Source organism: Helianthus annuus, chromosome 14 (assembly GCF_002127325.2).
Source record: "Helianthus annuus cultivar XRQ/B chromosome 14, HanXRQr2.0-SUNRISE, whole genome shotgun sequence".
NCBI lineage: Eukaryota > Viridiplantae > Streptophyta > Magnoliopsida > Asterales > Asteraceae > Helianthus > Helianthus annuus.
In genome coordinates, this window is record NC_035446.2 from 146,209,673 (window position 1) to 146,232,900 (window position 23,228).

Consider the following 23,228-nt stretch of genomic DNA (forward strand, 5'->3'; position numbering starts at 1 on the left):
GAACTATGGGGTTAAAAGCCTTTTCAATATCAAATTCTTTCTTTTCAGAAAAGAATTGATTTGAAATCTCAACCTTTCCAATTTTTAATTTAAAATTTTTCAGCCCGCAATGGTGGAAAATTTGCATCATCCAGTGGCGGCACTGAATTTTCTTCTTTTCTCACAACTTGTGGCTCTACTGACTTTAATGAGTCAGATTCGTCACCAGAAGATAGCTCCTCTGATTTTGACGAATCAGAATTATTGCTAGAACAGTCATCAGATTTCTTAACAACCCATTTTTTTTGTTAAGCTTTGCTTTTCTTTTGTGAACACTCTTTGAACATTCACCAACCTCAAATTTTGAATTTTTGAAAACTTTAAATTGTTTGGTTGGTGATTCATTTTCAACCAACTTTCCTTTCAGTTTATCAGAGACTCCCTGTTTTGTTTGGATTGCCTTTGGACAATTCCTGGCAATATGACCAACTATAATGCATTGAAAACAGATTCTCTTCTCTTCTCTTTCTTTTTCTGAGCAACATTCTTCTTCATCTCCTCTTGCTTATTAGCAAGGAATTCTTTATTTGTCTGCTTCCTAAACAAGTGCTCTTTTTCTTCTTCAGATGATGTTCCTGAAACAAAAACAGTTTTTGGTTTATAAGTTTTCTCATTTTTATGATTTTTATAAGTTGGTGGAATAAAACCTAAACCTTTCTTTTTGAAATTACCGTTATGGTTTGGTTTCTTTCGAAAATCCGAACCAAAACTGTAACCCATTTTCTTGTTTATCCTTTGTTTAACTCTTGAGGTGTAATGTTTAGGTTTTTCAGTAAGATTTACATCTTTTATTTCAGAAATATTAATTTCTGTTAGTTTGAAAATCTTTTTAATCATTTCAGTTTTAACACCTCTTATTGGAAATTCTTCATCAGAATATAATTTGTCAGAATCATTCAAAGTATATGCTACTTTGATCGGTTCGTCATTCAAATTAGATTTTGATAGCAGAAAATCTTTATTGTAAACTCTTTTGCCATGTTTGACTTTTGGACTTGACATGTCGGACTCAGACTTTGACACGGGCTTTGACACCTCCGTTTCATCTTTTTCCAACACCTGATCGACCATTTTCTTTATTAACACGGACTCATGATCAGTGTCGGATGATGTGAACGTGACATCAATGTTTTCTGGCAAGTTATCTGAAGGCTCAGATTCCCACTGTAAGTTGGTTGCCTTTTTGACTCTTTCTGAATTTAGATTTCGTGGAGAATATCCATTTTCAAGCGAGGGTGGACACTTGTTGTAACTGACACTTTGTTTCTTACCAGAAATCTTCACTTCAGTCTCCTCTTTTGTTTCGGGACTCCTCACTTCAGATGTGACTTCTTCAAATGCCTTCATGCCTTCAACGGTGGGGTAAATCCTGTCAATAACATAAGAAGCACATGAGTAACTTCTCAATAATCTCTCAACCCTTTCAGTCTCTATTCTCTGGGTTTCCAACTTTTGTTCAAGTTTAGCACATTTATCAATGTAATGATTGATTCCTGACTGCTTCGACATGAACGCTCCTTGAAGTGTCTTCAAAGCAGTTGCTTGTTCACTACTTGATTCATTGTATTGATTCATAGCTTTGTTCAGAACATCATACGATTCTTTCAACCTGTTCATGTTGTGAATCAACTCGCTATTTTGTTTTTTTACAGTCTCACAATTTTCAAAGATTTCAGGTGTCTTTTCTGCAACAGCTTCCTCATCAACTTTGAAAGCTGGAACTTCTTTAACCTTTATCACCCGGACTTCTTCTTCATCATTCTTACCTTTCCTTCTTTCTGCATCTCTCTCAGCTAGAAATTTTAAATGTTCTTTCATTTTTTCTGCATAATAATCATCATCCCTATCATCTTGTTGTTTAACCTCCTTTTCCATTCGAGCATTTTCAGCATCTCTCTCGGCTAGATACTTTAAATGTTTTTTCATACTTTCTGCCCAATAATCATCTTCATCATCTTCAACGACTTGAGCAACAAAAGCTTTAGCCAAGAATTCTTTATCTGGACAGTAATTGTCCCAGCTAAAACCTTCTGCCACTTTTTCATCATCTTGATCTATTATACCATAACAAGCTCTCTTTGATGACTCTTTGATCGCCTTCTTAGCATGTGCAGTTTGTGGTTCTTGTTGTTGATACGGTTGTTGAGCAACTTGATGATAAATCGCTTTTCGATAGTAATCATTGTTGCTAAACGGATTTTGAGCTCCACTTACTTCGCAGTTTATGCACTCTCGCTTGAAATGCCCTTTTTCCCTGCAACGAAAACAAGTAACTTTAGATTTATCAAATCCTAAAGTAGAAACATTTGCATCACGAAAATCATCTCTTCCTGTGATTTGTTTAAACTTTTCAGCTCTTCTCAACACGCTCGCCAAACACCACTTTATATCCATCAATTCCATCTCCTCAGCATCGATCTGATCATAATCCTCTTTTGTCAGCATCGGATTTCCAATCCTACCTGCAACCAAACTTCCATATGACTCTAACACAGTCACCAACAGAGACATATGACTTTTTGGTACTTCTTCAGAATAATTTGATCATTCTCAAGATTTAAAGCAATGTTGCATTGAAGTACTTTGCCACTCTTTGTTGCAGAAAAATGTGGATCAAATGATGGATATGAAGAAAATCCCATTTTACTACTCGATCCTTGAGATGAACTTTCAGAAGAACTTTTTGCATTGAAAGCCGTTTCAATCTTTGGTGCAATGTTGGTTTTATCACTAACACCGCCTTTGTAATACAAACCAATGTCTTGTTCTCCATCATAGTTCTTCATTCTCGCTATCTTTCTTTGTTCCATTTCTTGAGCCTCAAGTTGTTCGATAAAATCACTCAGCGATAGATTGTCAAAATCAGATTTATTTCTCAACGTCATAAGATATTTGCCCCAAACATCATGTGGCAATGCATCGGCCAACTTGTCAATCAATTCATTTTTATCTTTATTGATGCTCAATCTTTACATATTCTTCACCAAATTGCAGTATCTTTCTATAATCTGTTTGATGCTTTCATTTCTTAATCCACGAAATAAATCAAATTCTTTCTTTATGAGTGACGTTTTGTTCTTGATCATCTCTTTACTCCCAACAAATTTCGATTTCAGTTCTTTCCATATTGATTGTGCACTACCGTTGTGTTGTAGTAAGATCAAGATTTCATCTTTTATAGCTTGCTGCAAGAGACTAACCATCAACTTTTCATTTTTGTATTTCTGTTTCTCTTCAACACTTAAATCTTTAATTTCAACCTTCTGTCCATCATCCTTAACCGGTCTAATATATCGAAATTCAGTATAATCTCATGCATCCAAATAATATGCTTGAACCCAATTCTCAAAACGTTCGGACCAACCACTATACTCCTCAATACTCATAAGCTTAGGCGGTTTTTGCGTTGTCCCCGTCTCATTTTCTAGCATCGTATTTTGAGTAATAGTCATCGGACTAGCAAAGGCATTGTAGAACTCGTTTTCCATGATTTGGTTATCAAAAATTCACAAACACAGATTTTCAAACGAAATGGATTTCTTCACACGAAACACTATTCAAACGAAACGAACTTTTCAAACGAAATGGGCCCCGTTCAAACGAAATAAACTTCTCACGCGAAATGACCCTTTCCTTCCAATTCATGCGAAATGATGTCTTGTTTCAAACGAAATGGATCAACTAATCCCAATTCGTACGAAATGGAATGTAGTTTCAAGCGGAATGACAATTGGTGCGAAATAAAGACTATTTCGTACGAAATGCAACTCTGCTTCGTGCGAAATGGTGATGACGTCACTTTTTCGAACAGTTTTTGTTAAAATTGATCACGTTTTAAGCCGATTTAAAGTCTGATTCTTTCAAGGCTTTGTTAAAACACTGTTTCGCACGTTATATTTGAAATTCAAGCCATTTTAATCGTGAAAACTTGTTTAATTTTGAAAAATGTGTAAAAGAAGGTGCGTGAAAACTTGTTTAATTTTGAAAAATGTGTAAAAGAAGGTGTAGAAATCAGAATTTTCAGCAAAAATGGTAAGAACTCTTCCTCCTGAGCTCTGATACCACTTTTAGGATCATTTGGAGACCCAAACGAGTCGTTCAGAAGAGATCTCGTCCAATACAAAAGGCGAAAACAGATGTATTGGAGCTATTTCAGCTGGTTTGCACAAGAAATCACTTTAAACTGTCTCTGTATTGATATCAGATTGTTTTACAATGCTGGAGACACTTCGGCAGAGCTTCGCTACCGGAATCGAATCGTTACAAATGAAATGGCAAGACACACACATATATAGGCATCGTCATTCCGCACGAAATGACTCATACGAAATGGACTTGCCATTTCGTACGAAATGGCCATTGCCATTTCGTGCGAAATGCACACTTTCCATTTCGTGCGAAATGGATGTTTTCTATATATTTCTCACTTTTCTCGTATTATGTGCCCTGATCTAACTAGACTAATACAAGACTCGATACAAGACGAAATCGACAGACATATGCACCAACAAGCAACTAAATCAAATAGCTCAGAATTTCTCCGAGAGACCACAAGGCGCGTTACCAAGTAATACCGAAACCAACCCAAATGCGCAAGTACATCTCATCACATTGAGGAACCGTACCGTGGGTCCCGAGGAGGCTCCATTATCGCCAACTGAAAGAAGCCAATCTAGCCAAACCACAACTCCACCCACGCCCCAACAAGAGAAGGCTTCTTCACCAATTCAAGAGCCCACTAAGACTCCTCTGGTTCCATACCCCGATCAGTTAATTCGTCAAAAGACCGATGAGCAATTCGTAAAGTTCAAAAATTTACTAAAACAATTGCATGTTAATATTCCATTTATCAAAGTCCTAACTCAAATGCCTAAACATTCAAAATTTATGAGGGACTTCCTCACTCATAAAAGGAAAATTGAATCGTTGCAATTAGTTAATTTAGGCGAAGAATGCTCCGCTCTGCTACTCAACAAACTCCCGCAAAAGAAGATTGACCCTGGAAGCTTCACAATTCCTTGTTTGATTGGGGAATCCCGCATTCGCAATGCACTAACCGATCTCGGGTCTAGCATCAACCTCATGCCCGCTTCAATGTTCAACCGACTCGGCCTAGGGAAAACAAGCCCTACAAAAATGAGCATACAACTCGCTGATAGATCCGTCAAATATCCACAAGGTGTCGCTGAAAATCTATTGATCAAAGTCGGCGAATTTGTCTTCCCGGCCGACTTTGTCATACTAGATATGGAGGAAGATACCGAAGTCCCACTCATTCTAGGGAGGCCATTCCTAGCTACGACCCAAGTAGTGGTAGACATGAATGATGGAACACTAACATTGAGGATTGGGGACAAGGAGATGAAGTTTGGAGTTGGAAAGAAAGTAGAGGATGACGACCCGGTTAACTACATGAAGGTCATAGACTCAAGTTTGGATGATGCTCTTCGACGGTGCAGCATGGGATGCAAAACATCCCACTTGGGTAACATATGACCAGGATTTGGGTCTAGCCAAGGACCCTTATAAACGTGGCGCACCACGGAGGCATTCCGTGGAACTATCCTTAGTTTAGTTTAGATTAATTTTTATGTTTTCTAGTTTAGTTTTAATTTTCAGGAATAAAACACACTCGGGATGGTGAAGGATAGTAAGGGAAACTTGAACCAGCACCCCATGCACAAAAACAGGGCCACTCGACAATTTTTCTTCATTACAGCAAGTTCAGCACGGGGCCGTGCTCACCCTACACGGCCCGTGCCCAACCATCTGCAGAAAATGCCCAGTTCAGGTAACTGGACACGGGGCGTGCTCGCTGAACATGCCCCCGTGCCCAGGCTTCTGTTTCCTTTTACCAATTTCTGTTACTGGCGATCTGAACACGGGGTCGTGTCCGGACACCACGGGGCCGTGTCCGGACGCCTAGTAAAATAAACTTTTGCTTTTTCACACCTTTTTACACATTCAATCAACCTAAAAACTTATTTTTGGGACACATTAAGGACAATGTGTAATGTAAGTGTGGGGGGATGCCAAAACCTTGAATCTTGAAAGTCCTAATTACAAGCCTTACACAAAACTCTATTGGAAACGCTAATCACCCCAAATTTTTTTCAAAAATTTTTCATTTTTTTTACTTGTCTAGGTTTAATTTGGGAATTTCAAGTTCTAAAAAAGGTTATATTTTTACAAATTTACAACCGATAGCGTCGTGATAAAAAGAACAACCATAAGAAAATTATGAAACGGCATGACAAGTTTAGTTAAAATTTGATTATATATACTTGATCACATAAAAATCCATTCCCACAAAAAGTGAGTTTTGAGCCTTTATTGAGCATACAAATACACACCTTTAAACTAAATGCTCATTTTTTGTTTCTTGTGTGAATAGCCACTTGATTCTTACGACTCTAGAATTTGCCATGACGATACATTCTCGGTCCTTACCAACTTAAACCCGAGTACGTAAATGATGGAGGCATTAGGACTAACCCTTTTTATTTCTACACCATTATTTTTCTTTTTTTACCACCTACCAAAAATTCCCCTAGGTAACCCCTTTGAGCCTAAACCTTTTCATTTCTTAACCCAAAACAAACACCCTTTTACCCACCAAAACCCTTTTTCATTTTAAACCCTTTATTTTAGTAACAAAGCTCGGTTTTTTCTTATGACTTCCTTATAAAAAAAATGATGATGATGAAGCCAAAAGAAATAAACAAACAAGTTTATCAAAAAGAACTTTGTTTGAAAAAGTGCTTCATCAAAATAAAAAGTTACAAAAAAATAAAAAGTCTTACGAAAACCGACGCTTTTTACGTCTTTTGCCCTTTTACTAACCACTAACCCAACAACCTACCTTTAACCCAAGCCTAACCCTTCACCCCAAAAGACCTCTTGATATTTACAAAGGTGTATAGTTAGAAAGGAGAAGGATTGATTGCTTGGAAAGCTTGTGGTAGGAGTAAGTTCCATGCCGCTCTCGAGTGATTCACTAAAATACATCTCCGGCCGAGTGTTGAGTGATCCCCCGTGAGGTATGTGAACTTGTATATAAATGGAATTTTAAAAAGGCATATTATACCCTAATAAGTAATTTATATTATGTAATGTTTTAAATAAATCATGACGAATAGGATTGTAAATAAATAAATATAAAACTTAATAAAGAATCTTGGAAATCCCGACACTCTATGACAAGCCCAAAAACCTTCTCTTCTACCCATTCCATTTGGGAGTGTAAAGCCACATTATAAAGAGTTTTGCTTGCGGATAAGCAAAGATTCAAGTGTGAGGGTATTTGATGTGTGCAAAATGCAACATATAAATTACATCAAATGTGACATAAAACTAACCCTTTTTTAGTACTAATATTGGAAAAGTGTGTTTTTGACTTCCTTTTGTATTTTCAGGATTAAATGAGCTCAAATGAACAAAAGAAACAAAAAGGCAGCTAAATCTAACATAAATACAAGAAAAGGAAGAAACGTGGCATGCCCGACCCCCCGACAGCATCTTCCCAAGCAAAAACAAGAGATCAGAAGGCTGAACACGCCCCGTGCTCAATGAGCACGGGGGCGTGCCCAAGTGTCTGCGGAAAAGACAAAGTTGTAGAAGCTTCTATCACCCACCACGGGGGCGTGCCCAGCGGACACGGGGCCGTGGTCAACTCTAAGATTCGCTGAATCTGAGAAAATCTTGATAGTACAGATACGCTTCTGCACACGGGGTCGTGCCCAGTGGACACGGTGGCGTGGTCAACTAATGCAGACAAACTGCAATTAATGAAGAAAGAGAAGGAGGATGGACACGGGGCCGTGCCCGAGCTTCTGTGCAGGCTATAAGTAGGGGTGCTTGGCTCATTTGCAAACCATCCCTTGGCACACCATCTCTCTCATACTTCACCCACACTCCACCACCACCACAACACCATCATCCACCACCATCATCCATCATCCATCATAGAGTGTGTGAGTAGTCTCGGGATCCAAGATTGATCGTAAGAGTTCTTGACAATCAAAGGCCATGTTTGCCTAAGTCTCTTACATCACTTGGTGAAGACAAGTGTCTAGTGTAATACTTTTTATTTTTAATCTTTTCGCACTTTTTATTTGGTTATGTATTAATGACTTTAATAACTAGTTTCTTATGTTGAAGGTGAATCTTCCTTATCATTTGTCCGTGGTGTCTTGCCATTATTTTACTGTCTATATAAAATAAAAGATTTTCACCATTCATATCTCCACGGTCTATATGGAGATATGTTGACTACCTGGTCAGGGGTTAAGGGAATGGTTTGGTAAGAGTCTTGCCTTGTTCAGTGTATAGATCCTGCAAGGACCTGGGTCAAATTTAGTAGGACCTCCTTCAATACCCACCGGTATTGGATGGCGGGGGTCCAAACTCTTTGATCCCCTCATATGTAAGCTACTATTAAAACTCTAACTCGGCTACTTAGGACTGTATCCCTGCTGACTCAGACTACTTAGCCGAGGGTAACGTCACCTTCAAAAGAGGGGCCTACCACATTATGCATTAATAACTTAATTAATTATCTTTCAATAATCCAACCCTTTAGGATTGTATCCTTGCTGACTCAAACTACTGGGTTGAGGGTAACATCACCTTCAAAAGAGGGGCCTACTACTATAACTAAGATAATCTCTTAAAAAGTGCAAAAGTGCGGAAATAATCAAAGGTTACACTAAACACAAGTCGGATCCAAGTGATTCATCTTGTCTATCTGTTTTTACTTTTATTTTTATTTTTCAGCATTTTTAGTTTTTATTTTATAGTTTAAAACCTTTTTATAAACTTTTGATTTGATTAGACGCCGAGGATAAACCGGTACTAAAAGCTCTTGTGTCCTTGGACGACCTCGGTATCTTGCCAAAACTATACTACGCTCACGATGGGTGCACTTGCACATATGTGTGTTTGGTGTTATTAAAATATCGTGTTTATAAATTTAAAACTTGACTAACGTGTAAAAAGTGCTAAAACTATATATAAAAACATACAACACCACAAGCGCATCAATATTATTAATTGTGTGAGGTTTTGTAAAAACAATTTGCAAAAAAGAGATTACTCACATTGCTGTCTTAGATTACCTTTAAGGGTTTCCTGGTGATTATCTATAAATTTCACAAATGCACACGCGTTAGTATAATAACCCTTAATATTTACATTAGCAATACCCTCCCCGAGACGGCATTCCAACGACTACGTCGGGCAGAACCTCGACAGCCGTTACGGAACCCTGGATCAATCGGGCAGCGTATCTAATACGTAACCGGGGTTATGATACCCGAAAAGTACTTTGACTATATAGAATTTCGTGAGAGAGAAAGAGATTGAACGATCGGAACTGAAGGCCGATGCCCTCTTTATATAGGGCCTGATTTTGGTTCCGTCGCGCCCCACGTAGAACACGGCCAGGGTTTTCGCGGCCCACGAGGCTAGCTAGGGTAGCCCCTAGCTGCGCTGATTCATCCACTAGGCATGACACGAGGCTGCCACGTGGCGGCCCGGGGGCTCGCCTGAGATTGGAGCTGTCGCGGCCCGCGTAGGTGTTCACGGGGGTCTTTGCGCCCCGCGACCAACCCTATTTTATTGTTTTTATTTTATTTTTAATTATATAATGTATTCGGTGCCTGGTTTTCGCATACGGGGTATGTTTTAAGACATATAGGGATACTTTTAAATATATTAGGGTGTTGAAAATATTTTGGAGGGTTGTTATACTGCTAGATTCGGCATGGGTTCGTCTTCTGGTATTGGGTAGCGTTGTTGGTAATCCCTATGTTCGTCTAACAACGGGTCATAGTTTGGGTCTAAGGGATCGGGTGCTGGTACTCTAAGTATCTCTTCTGGGTTAAAATCAGGCATTGGGATTTGATTTTCTGGGTTGTTCTCAATTTCCATTGGCTATACGTAGGAAACAGTGGTAATGGTTGTGATGCTATGAGTTGCTCCAGGTTAGGGTCGGCAGCTGTGGTTGCTAGGATATGGAAATTTGCTAGACTCCTATTAAGCATATCTTGGGTGTGAGCATCTGTTTCTCTCTTGGAGGCTGCTACAGCACGCTGTTGTTGTAACTTTTTCATTCTCTTCCTATGTTCATACGCTCCTCTACTGAACCATCCTCTCTTTTTAGGAGGGAATGGCTCTTCAGACTGAGCCTTAAACACGAATATCCCATCTTCATTATCAGCTGAATACCCTGAGAGGGCAGGCTATGAAGAGTACCTTCGCTCCTAGGTGAGCTGGACAACTGACGGTAGGCGTCGGAAGGTCCTTGGTCGCTCATACTGTAAACTAAAAAATAGTCAAATAACACATAACAATAAAATACAAATATGCACGTAATTCGGTAATTTATTTCCTAACATATTAAATAATATCTTTGTGCCAGCAGAACATTTATGTGGCTGAATCAGTGGCTTAGCTCTGATACCACCTTCTGTCGCAACCCCCGCCCCCTATCTGTCCTGGGAACGGGCGGCCGCGAGAATCAGTTTTGGTGGTATCGGTGTTTATCATTTTGGCAGCGGAAATTACATCAGGACCGTAGTTAGGAAATATTTTATCAGAGTAAAATACCACACTTTATAATATTAAACACGTCGGAAAATTCCAAGTTTTAAGTACACATATTTTCATAGGGATAAACCCTATTTTATTTAATAAAAACATCTCTTTATTTAGGTAACTTTTATAGCCACTTTTCCAAGCCTTCAGTGCTGTCCAGCTGGCTTCTATTTGGCTTTCACATTTTGTTACCTGAAACACGTTTAAAAACATTTGGTCAGTGGGAAATACTGGTAAGTGAATCCCAGTTTAATCAAGAAGAGTTTTATCTTTTAACAGTATTGAGAGCGATTACAATGTTTACATCTACACAATTACTCATTCAGTACTGTCAATCCTGACTGGTGGGTCATATTACCCATTGGCTAACTCTTTGTCCAATGGTAACGTGTTGCACATTTTGTATACAAAACCCCAACATACCGGCAGTAATTGAAGAATTACAAAGACTCAGTCAATGCTAATTATATTTTAAAATAAATAAAGGTTTGGTAAAAACAGTTTACAAAAAGCAGATTACTCACAAAAAGGTTTACAAAAAGAAGGATTACTCACATTGTTGTCTTAGGGTTTTCTTTAAGGATTTCCTGGTGATTATCTATAAATTACACAAATGCACACGCGTTAGTATAATAACCCAATATATACATTACTAATACCCTCCCCGAGACGGCATTCCAACGACTACGTCGGGTAGAACCACGACAACCGTTACGAAACCCTGAATCAATCGGGCAGCGTATCTAATACGTAACCGGGGTTATGATACTTACAACGAGGCAGAACTTCGTTATTTGGGGGGGGTATTTCGCCCGAGTATAATGTAGACTACGTAGAAATTTGAGAGAGAAATCGAGAGATGAACGAATTGAAACTGAGGCTGAGGGCCTCAATTTAAAGTGACCCTTCGACTTCCGTTGCGCCCCGCGTAAACTTTGGCCAGGGCCTTCGCGGCCCGCGAGACCAGGTAGGGTAGGCCCTAGCTTGGCTGACTCGCCACTAGGCTTGACACGAGTGGTGACACGTGGCGGCTCAGGGGCTCGCCCTGACTCCAAGCTGTCGCGGCCCGCGTAGCTCACCTCCAGCAAATTCGCGGCCCGCGAGCGACCCTATTTCTTTGTTTTTATTTAATATTTAATTATATAAAGTATCTTGGGTTTGGTTTTCGCATACGGGGTGTGTTTTAAGACATATAGGAACATTTTAAATATATTAGGAGTGTCGAAAAATTATTTAGGGGGGTTGTTATGAAGAAGGCTTTAGAGAGAAGGCAGTTGACTGGTTTCATGTAACCGATTATGTGGCTCAAATCGGGAGGAAGAGCGACCTTGTCGTTGTGTCGCATTAGCGGTAGCAATAACAGGAGATGCAACCTCTTTCAAGGATCTTTCAAAATCCACAAGCTTATCAAAGAGTTCCGGGTAGGTGACTGGTTGTTCTCGAACCTTAAGCGCGGCTGTGATGGGGCTGTATTCTTCACCGAGCTGATTGATAATATGAACTAGGAGATATTCTTCATCAATTGGACTCTGAACAAGAGCCAATTCATCCGCAATGGACCGCATCTCGTACAAGAATTCGAAGATGGGTCGATTCCCTTTAGGGTTCTTGCGAGTTTGGACTTCAATGATATGATTCTGGAGCGTGATTTGCTCGCAAAAACTGGAGGTTAGTCGCTGCCAAGCCTCTTTAGAAGTCGGGGGCAGAGGCGATGAGCGACTGGATTTCATCGGAACAAGAGTCGAGAATAGCAGTGAATATAACTTGGTCTTGGCGAAACCAGGTTGTGTAGGCAAGGTTGGATTTGGCGGTATCGCCTTCACCGATGGTTTTTGGCAGAGTAGTGGTTGTGTCGGTGATAAAGTCGTCCAGCCCCACGCCAATAAGAGTGGACTGAACATGTCGGCTCCATACCGGAAAATTCTAAGAGGTTAGTTTGATATTAAAGTGGGTAGGGGAAGTGACAGAGATAAGAGTAGAAGTGGCCATGGATGCGACGGAGATCATAAAAAAAAAGGAAAAGAAAAGAATCTGTGTTATACTTTTTTGAGTTTTTGAGCTCTCATTACTATAACAAATGTAATCTCATTGATGTTGTTTACAAGGTACAACACTATATGAATACTATGGCCCTACATAATTATAGGAGGAATTAATTTTTTTAGACCAACAAATTTCATTAACAACCAAACGCCGGGCTAAGCCTCGCTAGCAAGACACTAGCAAAGGAAAGCACGCGAATAAAACACAACACCATCAGAATACATCGAATCGTTTCCAATTAACCCAATCTAGACTTAGGTTCTTTGCTCTACATTTAATCCACAAATAAGCTAATGATTTGATTTCGCCTATAATCTTCTCGATTTGGACCGTCTCCTTGTTGAACAAGAATTTGTTACGACTTCGCCAAATGCTCCAACAAGCCACCAAAACAATGGACTACACTAATCTCTTTTTTCTGCTGGTCCCTTCAATGTGATTGTGAACCTGTAATAAATCTGAGGTGGAAAAAGCAAATATAGGATGAATATTGCACCACCTGCTGATTTCTTGCCATATCATAGAGGCCACGAAACATCCTGTAAATAAATGGTCAACTAATTCATCCGCAGCAAAGCAAAGACTACAAATATTGGGACCGTTGAACATGTTTCTCCTTGTAAGAGCGTCGATTGTCGGTAACCTATATAGGGTAGTTTTCCAACCGAACGTATTGACCTTAAGGGGAAGCCAATGGTTCCAAGAGAACAACTTATCCGAGGGAAGCGGGTCGACAATATGGATAAGATTTTTCATCGAAGCGACTGAAAAAACCCCGAGTTGTCACCTTTCCACTGCCATTTATCTGGATTCGTTTTAAACGAGTAATCTAGTAATTTAGCCAAGAGCAAGCTGACGTCATTTCTTTCTACTACACCCATGACCTGCGATCTCCATGACCATTGAACATAGGCCAAAATACCATTACTAAGCAGACAACGATCTGCCACTTTGCACCGTTTGTCCTTTTCCAGCCCAAAAAGTCCGGGGTACTGGTCCATGAGCGGATCATCTAGTAGCAAAGGGTCCAACCAGAACCTGGTTGCCACCCCATTTCCAACCACGCTTTTAATTAACAAAGTTAAATGAACACTAAAGGGTTCCAGTTACCTATCTACATAGCAATGGAGCACCCGACACCACCGAGCGACTTATTGTGAGGAATAAACGGCCATAGTCTAGGAGTAAAATGAATCGCCTGAATTACCCTTCTCCACAGCCCCGTATCCCCCGTTTGAATCTCCACCACCATCTCGAGAGCGTGGATAAATTAAATGGAATAAAGTAGGCAAGTCTAACAACTTTGACTGTCTCGTTTAACAGAGGGGAGGGGAAAGAAAAAGAGATGAGAATATGAAAAAACCAGGTTCCCGAGATTTTTTAAGGATAGAAGGGGGGGGGGAAGGAGGGAAAAGGGAAGAAAATTTGTTAATATATTTATGAGTAAACTGCCATTTTGGTCCCTGTGGTTTGGGCACTTTTGCCATTTTAGTCAAAATCTCAAACTTTTTGAAATCTGGGTCCATGTGGTTTCACTTTTGTTGTCATTTTAGTTCAAAATTCAAAAACCTCCTTTTTTTTACTATTGAAAGTTGCCTATTTTGTCTTTTTGTTCAGGGTATTTTGGTCCTTTTAATTTTAATATAACATGGCAGTTTATTAAAATGGCATTTTTATTAAAAAAAACCCTATAACCCTTCATTCTTGAACCAGCGCACACAACCACAGTGCCATCTCTTTCTCTGCTTATCTTCACCTCCTCAAACCCTAAACACCCACAGACCCCCTTGATCTCTCACTCTCGATATCAGCTCCGGCAGCCGGAGCCAGAGGTACGACCGGGCTCTGGCACCCCTGTTCTCACCAGTAAATGATCACACACTCACCCACATAACTCTCTCTCTCTCTCTCTCTCTCTCTCATTCAGTTCCGGCGAAGACAAAGGCAGCGCCGCCTCAGGCGGCGACGGTTGTTTCCCGTTCTCATTCCGGCAACCACCACCGTCTCCCTTCCACCACCTAATCCCCCTCTTCCTCCCTTCTCTCCAAGCAGAACTCCGGCACAGAGGATCACCTGTGCGTTCTACGTACCCACCACCACCGTCTCCCTTCCACCACCGTACACACACACCACCTCCTTTCCACCTCTACCTATCTCCGCCACCGTCAAACCACCTGCAACAACCACAGCAACATCCACCGTGTTTAAACCATCAGCAACCACCACCTGTCACCTTCCGTCATTCTCCCACAACCACAAAAACCTAGAGAGAGAAACACCTCAAAACCCCCAATCTAGAGAGAGAAACCTCTCAAAAATGTCAAAACCTAGAGAGAGAAACACCGAGTTCTTCGTCGATGTTTTGTTGTTTTTGTTGTTCATCGAATGAATAAAGATCTGAATCAAAAACAAAAGTTGTGGTGGAGTTCCTGGATCGGGTGGTGTTATTGAGAGAGAGAAGAGAAAGAGCCAGATGTTTGTTTAGAGAGAGAGAGAGAGAGTGCAGAGACTTTATAGAGAGAGAGAGATGTGTTTTGAGGGTTTTTTTTATTTGTTATAATAACTTATAAAATGACCAATTTGCTCCTGAACAAGAAGACAAAATAGACAGCTTTCAACAGTCAAAAAATGGGGTTTTTGAATTTTGGACTAAAATAGCAACAAAAGTGAAACCACAGGGACCCAGATTTAAAAAGTTTGAGATTTGGACTAAAATGGCAAAAGTGTCCAAACCACAGGGACCAAAATGGCAGTTTACTCTATATATATCCTCACAAATCGAAAAGATTAGGAGAGAAAATCTTATTAATTACTAAATTACCCTCAAATCAAAATGTTTTATGTTTAAAGTGTATAATAGTAAAATTGTTTCTTTCTTTTCTTTTCCTCCTAACTCAGGAACACATAAAATGTTTAATTCCTTCTTTTTTTCCTTTACGTTTCATTAAATTTAGGAACACCAAAAAAATCACATCTTTCCAATTCTTTTCTTTCTTAATTCATTTTCCTTCCCCTCTATCTATTAAATGACACTGTGTAAATGTAAACCTCTAGAATAATCCAATTAATTTAGATTGATACTAATTAATTGGCTGATCTCATGTTGTTCATAATTCGCTGTAAAAAACCCAGAATAAAAATATTTCATATATTTATTGAGGAAGCTGAGCGGAGTTTACAACTTTACATGATGCATTCATGATTGTGAGGGCCACACAGAAGCGAAGAGGGCTTTCCACAATGGCTGATGGTATCGGTGCAATAGATTGTTTATTTGTCCCGTTTAATAAGAAAAAAATAAAAATAAAAAGAACACCAATAAAAACATCCAGACAACACTACAGCAACATAAAAATAGACAAATACATTGATGATCGATCATGAGATACATAACGCGTTACATATCTTATTATGAAGTTGATACCATATATTTTCAGGATCTGTTTTGTATAGAATCCACAGATACATACATAATCATAAGATTTTAATTTTTAAGATCTCATTTATGCAGCAGCAGTGGTGCTTCTTGCTTCAAGTGTCTTCTCATATTCCTCAATAGATTTAAAAAGCTCCGAGAAGTTCCCTTTGCCAAACCCTCCACACCCTGCCTTCTGCTGCACCTTTCCTTCATCATCCTTTACCATGCACCCTACTCTTTGTATTATCTCTATGAATATCGTCGGCCTGCACATACAATTTGCATACCACTTTACAACACTTGTCAATTTGTCATTGATATTGTACTATGATGGTTAAATGTGCATATCCAAACGTTAAAAAATGATTCCCCTTTAGCGTGTTTGAAATTAGTTTCCACTAGTTTACCTGGTTAGCAGAGTATTGGTGGGCACTCACGGACGGCTCTCATCGTCAATAAAGAAATGATAATTGTGACACCAGGAAACAAATTATCCATTACAAAACGCACATCCAAACACCTCAATGTCTTATCTGTCTATTACCATAATTTTTTTATTTTGTGAAGGGGGTTCATGCTCTATTGCCGAGGCTTATCCAGAAGCGCGCCTAGGTGCACTTTTCAGGCCCAACATAGCTTTCTCGCTTTGCTTCAAAAGGCCCACTTTCAGGCCAAGCGCCAGCCAAAAATCGTCTAAACATGTTTAAACAACTCTGAAATAACTTATACCAGCCCTAAACAAATCTGAAATCAACTTAAAACAGCCTAAAATAGTTCTAGACGAGCCTAAACCACATCTAAAACCCCTAAAAATTGTATTTTTATACTACGTGTCTCGCTTATAAAAGCCTCATCGTTAAATGCCTTGCGCTGAGGCCCAAGGCTCACCCTTTGGCCTTTGCGCCTCGAGCCTTTGACAACTATGGTTTCATGTATTTATACTTCAATAGAGTTTAAGGCTGCTGGGTATGGTGACGGGATGAAGACCGGGGGGGGGGGGGGTGATGGGGTGACGGAGCCGGCACCGAGAAGAAAGAGAGGGGCCCACCTGTTTTGGATCGTCCTGGACGTCGAGAAGAGGACGGTGACAGGATGAAGACCGGGGGGGGGGGGGGGCGGGATGGGGTGACGCCGGTGCCGGGGCTGAGGACGGGCCATACCGAGCAGCCTAAGAACCACATACTACAATCCCAACAAGAATCTTGAATGCAATCTAGGATGACAAGTATAAACTCATTTATGTTTGCCATTCTTGTAACGGTCTTCTTTTAATGTATGCACATTACAAATTAGCAGGATAACTTCAAGTATAAACAATATACTATGTTCATTGCATTTATTCATATATTCATAGTGATTCAAACAAAATGCAAAAGTATATAATATAAATTGCATTGATCAAGATAACAACATACCTATCACCCACAGGCTTAGTAAAAATCTGAAGCAAAGTCCCCTGATCATCTCTATCCACCAATATCCCCAACTCTTCACACTCCTTAATCTGCTCATCCGACAACACATCGCCCGCTCGACTCTTCAAATTCCTATAATAAGTAGGTGGCGGAGACGGCATAAACTCAAACCCCCCAACCCCACTCCGTTTCCTCATCTCTCTCAAAGTCCTAAATATATCCTCACTAGCCAACGCCAAATGCTGCACCCCAGCCCCTTCATTATGCTCCAAATACGTCTGTATCTGACTCTTCCTCTTCGTCCCGTACACTGGCTCGTTCATCGGTATCAAAACCATCTCACTGTTACACGCTAAAACCACCGAGTTGAGCCCGCTTTCACTCGTTCCAACGTCCTCAGCAGTGAACTCAGCGAACTCGTGAAACCCGGTGAAAGATTTCACATAGTCCACCGCTGGAGCTAGCTCCGGCACGTTCCCCACCGCGTGATCGAGCCGGCGGATGCCGTAGTCTAGCTCCTGAAACGACGACGTTTTGTCCATAGCTTCAAATCCAGGCAAAAATATATAATTATCATTATCATTGTTATTATTGTTATTAGTATTATTTTTGTAACTAACATAACGCAAAACGACGTCGCCGTATAATTTAACTTCTGACAACACGACGTCGTTGTGACCGAGGGTGACTGGGGGAGACGAGGGTTTGGCGCCGTTAGCGACGCTAACGGCGAAGGCGGTTTCGGCGTCTTCGACTTCAACGGCGATGGCGCGGACGGCGAGACCGTGGGTAGCGGTGAAGTGGCGGGAGGCGGAGTGGGAGAAGGTGGGGATGGAAGCGGTGGTGGTGGTGGGGGAGATGGAGGGGGAATAAGGGGCGGTGAAGAGGAAGTTGAGGTGGCCGGAGCGGAGGAGATAGGAGGCGTGGGTGGAGTTGCCGGTGGAGAGATCGGATTTGAAGATGATGGGCATGCCGAGGCCCCAGGAGAAGCGGCGGGCGGTGTTGGTGGCGTCGGAGCACCAGAACTCGATGTGGTGGAAGTTTTTGACGGTGAATTTGTCCGACATGGGGTTGGTACGGATGAAGTTTTTGAAGCCTACAAGCTTGAAGGCGGAGGTGGGGTGATCGGATTCATCTCCGGCGACGACGGCGGCGACGGTAGCTTCCGTTCCCATTTTTCTTTTTTCTATTTTTCTTTTGTTTTTAATTCGGGTTTTGATTATTGTTTTGTGGGGTGGGTGTGTTTTAAGTAGAGAAGGAAGGAAGGTATGGGGTAAGATAAAGTGGAACAGAACACGGAAGTGTGGACGATTGGTTTTGTGAGAAGGGGAAGGATGAAGTTTACACGTGGGAGTCTTTATCTACAACAACTAATGACTCAACTCAAGCATGTTATTTTTTTAGGCAAAGTTACATAAATACTACTTTTAAATTACACTAAATTTTACCTTGTATTAGGAACTGAACTATGGTCTCAAGCATGTTATGTTTGGTTGTTTTGCTTCTTAACAAATCATATTTGTTAGACTACAAGATATGGTGATGGACCATCCTTGGAGGATGATCCGTCACGTAGACGCCACGTCACATTTCTCTCTAAGATGGTCCATCCTCCAAAACTAGAGGGCATGGTAGGATGGTCCTACTCATAGTCCTCCACCACTTTTTATGTTTTTTTTTATTTTTTTAGTATTCTATTTTTTTTTACATTTAAGAAATATACTAACAAAATATTTTCATTAATATTAAACCCACATTACATAAATATAAAAAAAAACATAAACTTAAAAAAAAACAAAGACTTAATAAAAATAAACATAGAGTTAAATAATTTGATGTTTTTTCATGATGTCGTGTTGTAATTTTTTCAACATCGAACGTTTATAATTTGTTATATTCCTCGCAAAACCGATTAATGGCCGAGTTCAATTTTCGCCACTTCGAGGAAACCGAGTCGAGATCTCGATACGGGCCTTGGTCCATCAAGGCGAGAAACTTGGCCAATACCTTGGACCAAAACCCCTCACCCGATTGGTTATTACCTATAAAAAAAACAAACAAAATTAAAAAAACAAAACAAACTTTAAAACAAACAAAATTAACAAACAAACTTACTGTTAAGAAAAAAAAATAAACTTTAAAACTAATTAAAAAAAGAGTAAACTGCCATTTTGGTCCCTGTGGTTTGGTCAATTTTGCCACTTTAGTCCAAAACTCAAACTTTTTGCATCTGGATCCCTGTGGTTTTAGTTTTATTGCCATTTTGGTCCAAAAATGAAATCAGGTCATATTTGTATTATAAAATCCTGTTATTTTGTCATTTTTCCGCAGGGGCAAAATGATCATTTCTTTTTTATAAATAAATACCATATTTTATAAGACAAATATGACCTGATTTGCCCCTGAGGAAAATGACAAAATTGCAGGATTTTATAAGACAAGTATGACCTGATTTCATTTTTGGACCAAAATGGCAATAAAACTGAAACCACAGGGACCCAGATGCAAAAGGTTTGAGTTTTGGACTAAAGTGGCAAAAGTAACCAAACCTCAGGGACCAAAATGGCAGTTTACTCTTAAAAAAAACTTTAAAACACACTGTTAACAAACAAAATAATAAACTTAAAAACTAATAAATCTAAAAAAATAAACTTAAAAACTAATAAACCCACTGTTAACAAGAAAAATAAACTTTTAAAAATTTAAACTTTAAAAAATGTAAACTTTAAAAATGTAAACTTTAAAAAATGTAAACTTTAAAAAGATGTAAACTTTAAAAAATTACGAACCTTTTACCGGGTTGTCGGAAGTGCCAATGAAAGCCTTGGCTAAGGCTTCTTCTTCGATTGGGGTCCACTTAGTCGCCTTCGGTTTCGACGTTTGATCACCCACCACTTGTTTGCCTTTGTTTCGTTTTCCTTTCCCTTTAGGCGGTTGGGTTTCGGGAACAATCTCCACATCGTCTTCGGGTTCGGATTGGGTCGGGATCGGTTGAGGTTGAACGGGTGGTGTGGGGATCGGTTGAGGTTGCACGGGTGGGAAGTTCCAAGCACCCCGCATCATCATTTGTTGAAGGGCTTGATTTTGGGAGATTTGAGCGAATTGGTTTGGCGAGTGTTGGAATGAAGCAAACGCGTTCGATGAATATTGCGAGAATTGGTTCGGTTCTAGCGTTGGATAATATCCCGGAACCGAAAAAACATTAGGTTGGGTCGGATTGTTGGGAGTATTCGGGTTGTTCGAAGTGTTCGGGTTCTTCGGGTTGTTGAACGGATCCATGAAAATTATGTGGAAGAAGGTTTATAGAATAGTGGAAGAAGGAGTATAAAAATTATGTGAGAAAGAGGTGAAATTTTGAGGTTAATTTGGTGATTGAAAGTGAAAATGGAAGTTAAATTTATATATTTTCTAAATGTGACCGTTTGGCATTTTTCAAATTATGATAATTTTGTTTTTTTTTAACGGTCAAAAAGTTAAAAGGGACCCACCTTTTTCGCTTCGTCGCAAACGGCTAGAAGCCGACGGAGAGGACGGGACGGGATGGGGGCGGCACGGTGTTTGGACCGTCGCCGACCCGCGACGTACCGGGGCCGCACCCCATACCGTGTAGCCTTATATTAGAATAGAAATTCAATTGGATGTGTTAGTTGGTTGAGTGAGTGAATAACATATCATATTATTATTCACTAGTATATGTTATTGTTGTTAGTTGGATTACTTGATGTGTTGAGTGTTGGGTGAGAGTTTAAATGATGGTTTAGTCTTTTATTAATTAAAAAATATTACATTGAAAGATAAATAATTAGTGAATCTTTGAAATTTGAAGATTTAAATTAAAAAAATATCAACTCGTGAAGTATGTTTTTCTGAAAATATTATATTCTAGATTGGATCATTTGTTCTAGCTGTTTGAATATAATTAATGAATATAATATTGGATCCATGTGTTCAATGCATGATGTATATATGTGTGGGTTTGTGAATGAGTGTTTATTGTTTACTTTACATAATTTGTATAAGTTAACAGGATTTAAAACTAAAATAAATTTCATGAGAGGAGTTTTAATAATTAGTGATATTGTATTTTGAGATAAAATCTTAAATTTAACCCGTGTTGTTTAGATTATAACATTGTAGGATGTTGTGGTGAAAATTAATTAGAACAAAACAAAGTACCGCAAACAAAATTTTACACGTCTTGTTTATATTACAACGTTGTAGGATTTTGTAGTTATTTGGGTCATATATAGTATCGTTTGTTGTAATCATCAACTAAAGTACGAATACCTCAACTATTTCTTTATATGAACTTGTGTAATGCTCTAGATAAATCTCTCACATTTTTCGGTCATGACCAAAATTTTGAGCTCATAGAATTATTCAACCTCAAATACCCAACAATGCATTTTGGGTGCATTGTCATGAGGAAGGAGGATACCCTCATATATTTGCAAGTTTTTACCCTTTGATACATGAGGAAGGGGATACCCTCAAAATTTGCAAGTTTTTACCCTTTGATACATGAGGAAGGGGGATACCCTCAAATATATAAAAAGTAAAACCCACTTAAGCATATTCTCAAGTAAAGGCAATCTAAGGATGGATTATCACCTAACAAGTCTCCAACAAGGTAACCAGAAATAGACCTGTGAGCTCCTTGTAAAATAGGCGTACAACATTAGTTGGTATGAGTGTAGAATATTACATTTTGTATCGTCGCTACTATCGTGCGAGGATGATGAATTCATGGGGTGCACCCATGCGGCACCTTTAGTTAATATCGCATCTCTAGTCATGATAAGTTTTCAGGAGCAACAAAAAATATATTTGTAAGCTTCCCGTGGGTAAAACTGGTTGGATAATAATTACAACACAACCTGAAACACTAAATAATTATGCTTTGGGTTATAAATTCTAACCCTAACAAGCAGGTCGTGTTTTGGGTTCATTTTCTAATCAACCCATTGTTATTCAAAATGCACCGTACTAGTACACATCAAATACAAACTAAAAGGATTATGTCAATAAACTTCAAAGATGGTATGAATAATATAAAAATTCAATCTAGCCCATTGTCACTTATTGAAAACTATGTCCTTTATCTTCAATAATTACAGAAAATGTACTCGATGTTTGCAAACCTTTGCAAGTTATGTCCTTTAGCCCTAACTCAGTTAATTTTTTTGTGGTTAAATTTGACCAAATGAACCCCACATGAGGGTATTTTGGTCATTTTACTCTCATGTGGGGTCTATTTGGTCAGATTTAACCACAAAAATTAACTGAGTTAGGGCTAAAGGACATAACTTGCAAGGGTTTGCAAACATCGAGTACGTTTTGTGTAATTATTGAAGACAAATGACACAATTTGCATTAAGTGACATACATAAAGGACGATTTTTGAAATTTACTCAAATATCAAATACAAAGTAAAGAAAATAGTGTTAAATAAACTCTAATTGCTACCGTCTCAATATCAATTACAAATAAAAATGCAAAATAGATTATACCCGTGTAAGGTTCATTACCCCATTATTCCATGTTTATATGAACATCTTTCCAGGTTATGACTTTGTGAGAGTGACTAGGCGAGAGAATCTCGTTTTTAGGAGGAGGGGGAGGGGGAATCAATATGAATATGAGAGGGTCATGAGAGAGTGTGAATGGACACATCACTCACTTTTAAGACCCCTAAAAATGAGTCTACTATGGTGCTC

At 39.3% G+C, this 23,228-nt stretch overlaps 2 protein-coding genes across 2 annotated transcripts; both read right to left on the reverse strand.

Moving 5' to 3' along the window:
• Positions 1-16,021: 16,021 nt before the first annotated feature.
• LOC110904207 (4-hydroxyphenylpyruvate dioxygenase) lies at positions 16,022-18,900 on the reverse strand. The gene is made up of 2 exons (XM_022150035.2): positions 17,512-18,900; positions 16,022-16,362 (listed from the first exon to the last, which is right to left on the reverse strand). The coding sequence occupies exons 1-2, from the start codon at positions 18,684-18,686 to the stop codon at positions 16,182-16,184; spliced, it is 1,356 nt and encodes a 451-aa protein (XP_022005727.1). The 5' UTR covers positions 18,687-18,900; the 3' UTR covers positions 16,022-16,181.
• Positions 18,901-19,392: 492 nt separating this feature from the next.
• LOC110907546 lies at positions 19,393-20,790 on the reverse strand. Its single transcript, XM_022152512.1, has 2 exons — positions 20,301-20,790; positions 19,393-19,553 (listed from the first exon to the last, which is right to left on the reverse strand). Exons 1-2 carry the CDS (start codon positions 20,788-20,790, stop codon positions 19,393-19,395), a joined length of 651 nt encoding a protein of 216 aa, XP_022008204.1.
• Positions 20,791-23,228: the final 2,438 nt, after the last annotated feature.

Coding starts and splice junctions, on each gene's coding strand:
- LOC110904207 (XM_022150035.2), bottom strand. CDS start 18,686: ATGGGAACGGAAGCTACCGTCGCCGCCGTCGTCGCCGGAGATGAATCC. Junction 16,363..17,511: donor ACTAAGCCTGTGGGTGATAG/GTATGTTGTTAT, acceptor TTGTATGTGCAG/GCCGACGATATTCATAGAGA.
- LOC110907546 (XM_022152512.1), bottom strand. CDS start 20,790: ATGGATCCGTTCAACAACCCGAAGAACCCGAACACTTCGAACAACCCG. Junction 19,554..20,300: donor TTCCGACAACCCGGTAAAAG/GTTCGTAATTTT, acceptor TTTTTTTTATAG/GTAATAACCAATCGGGTGAG.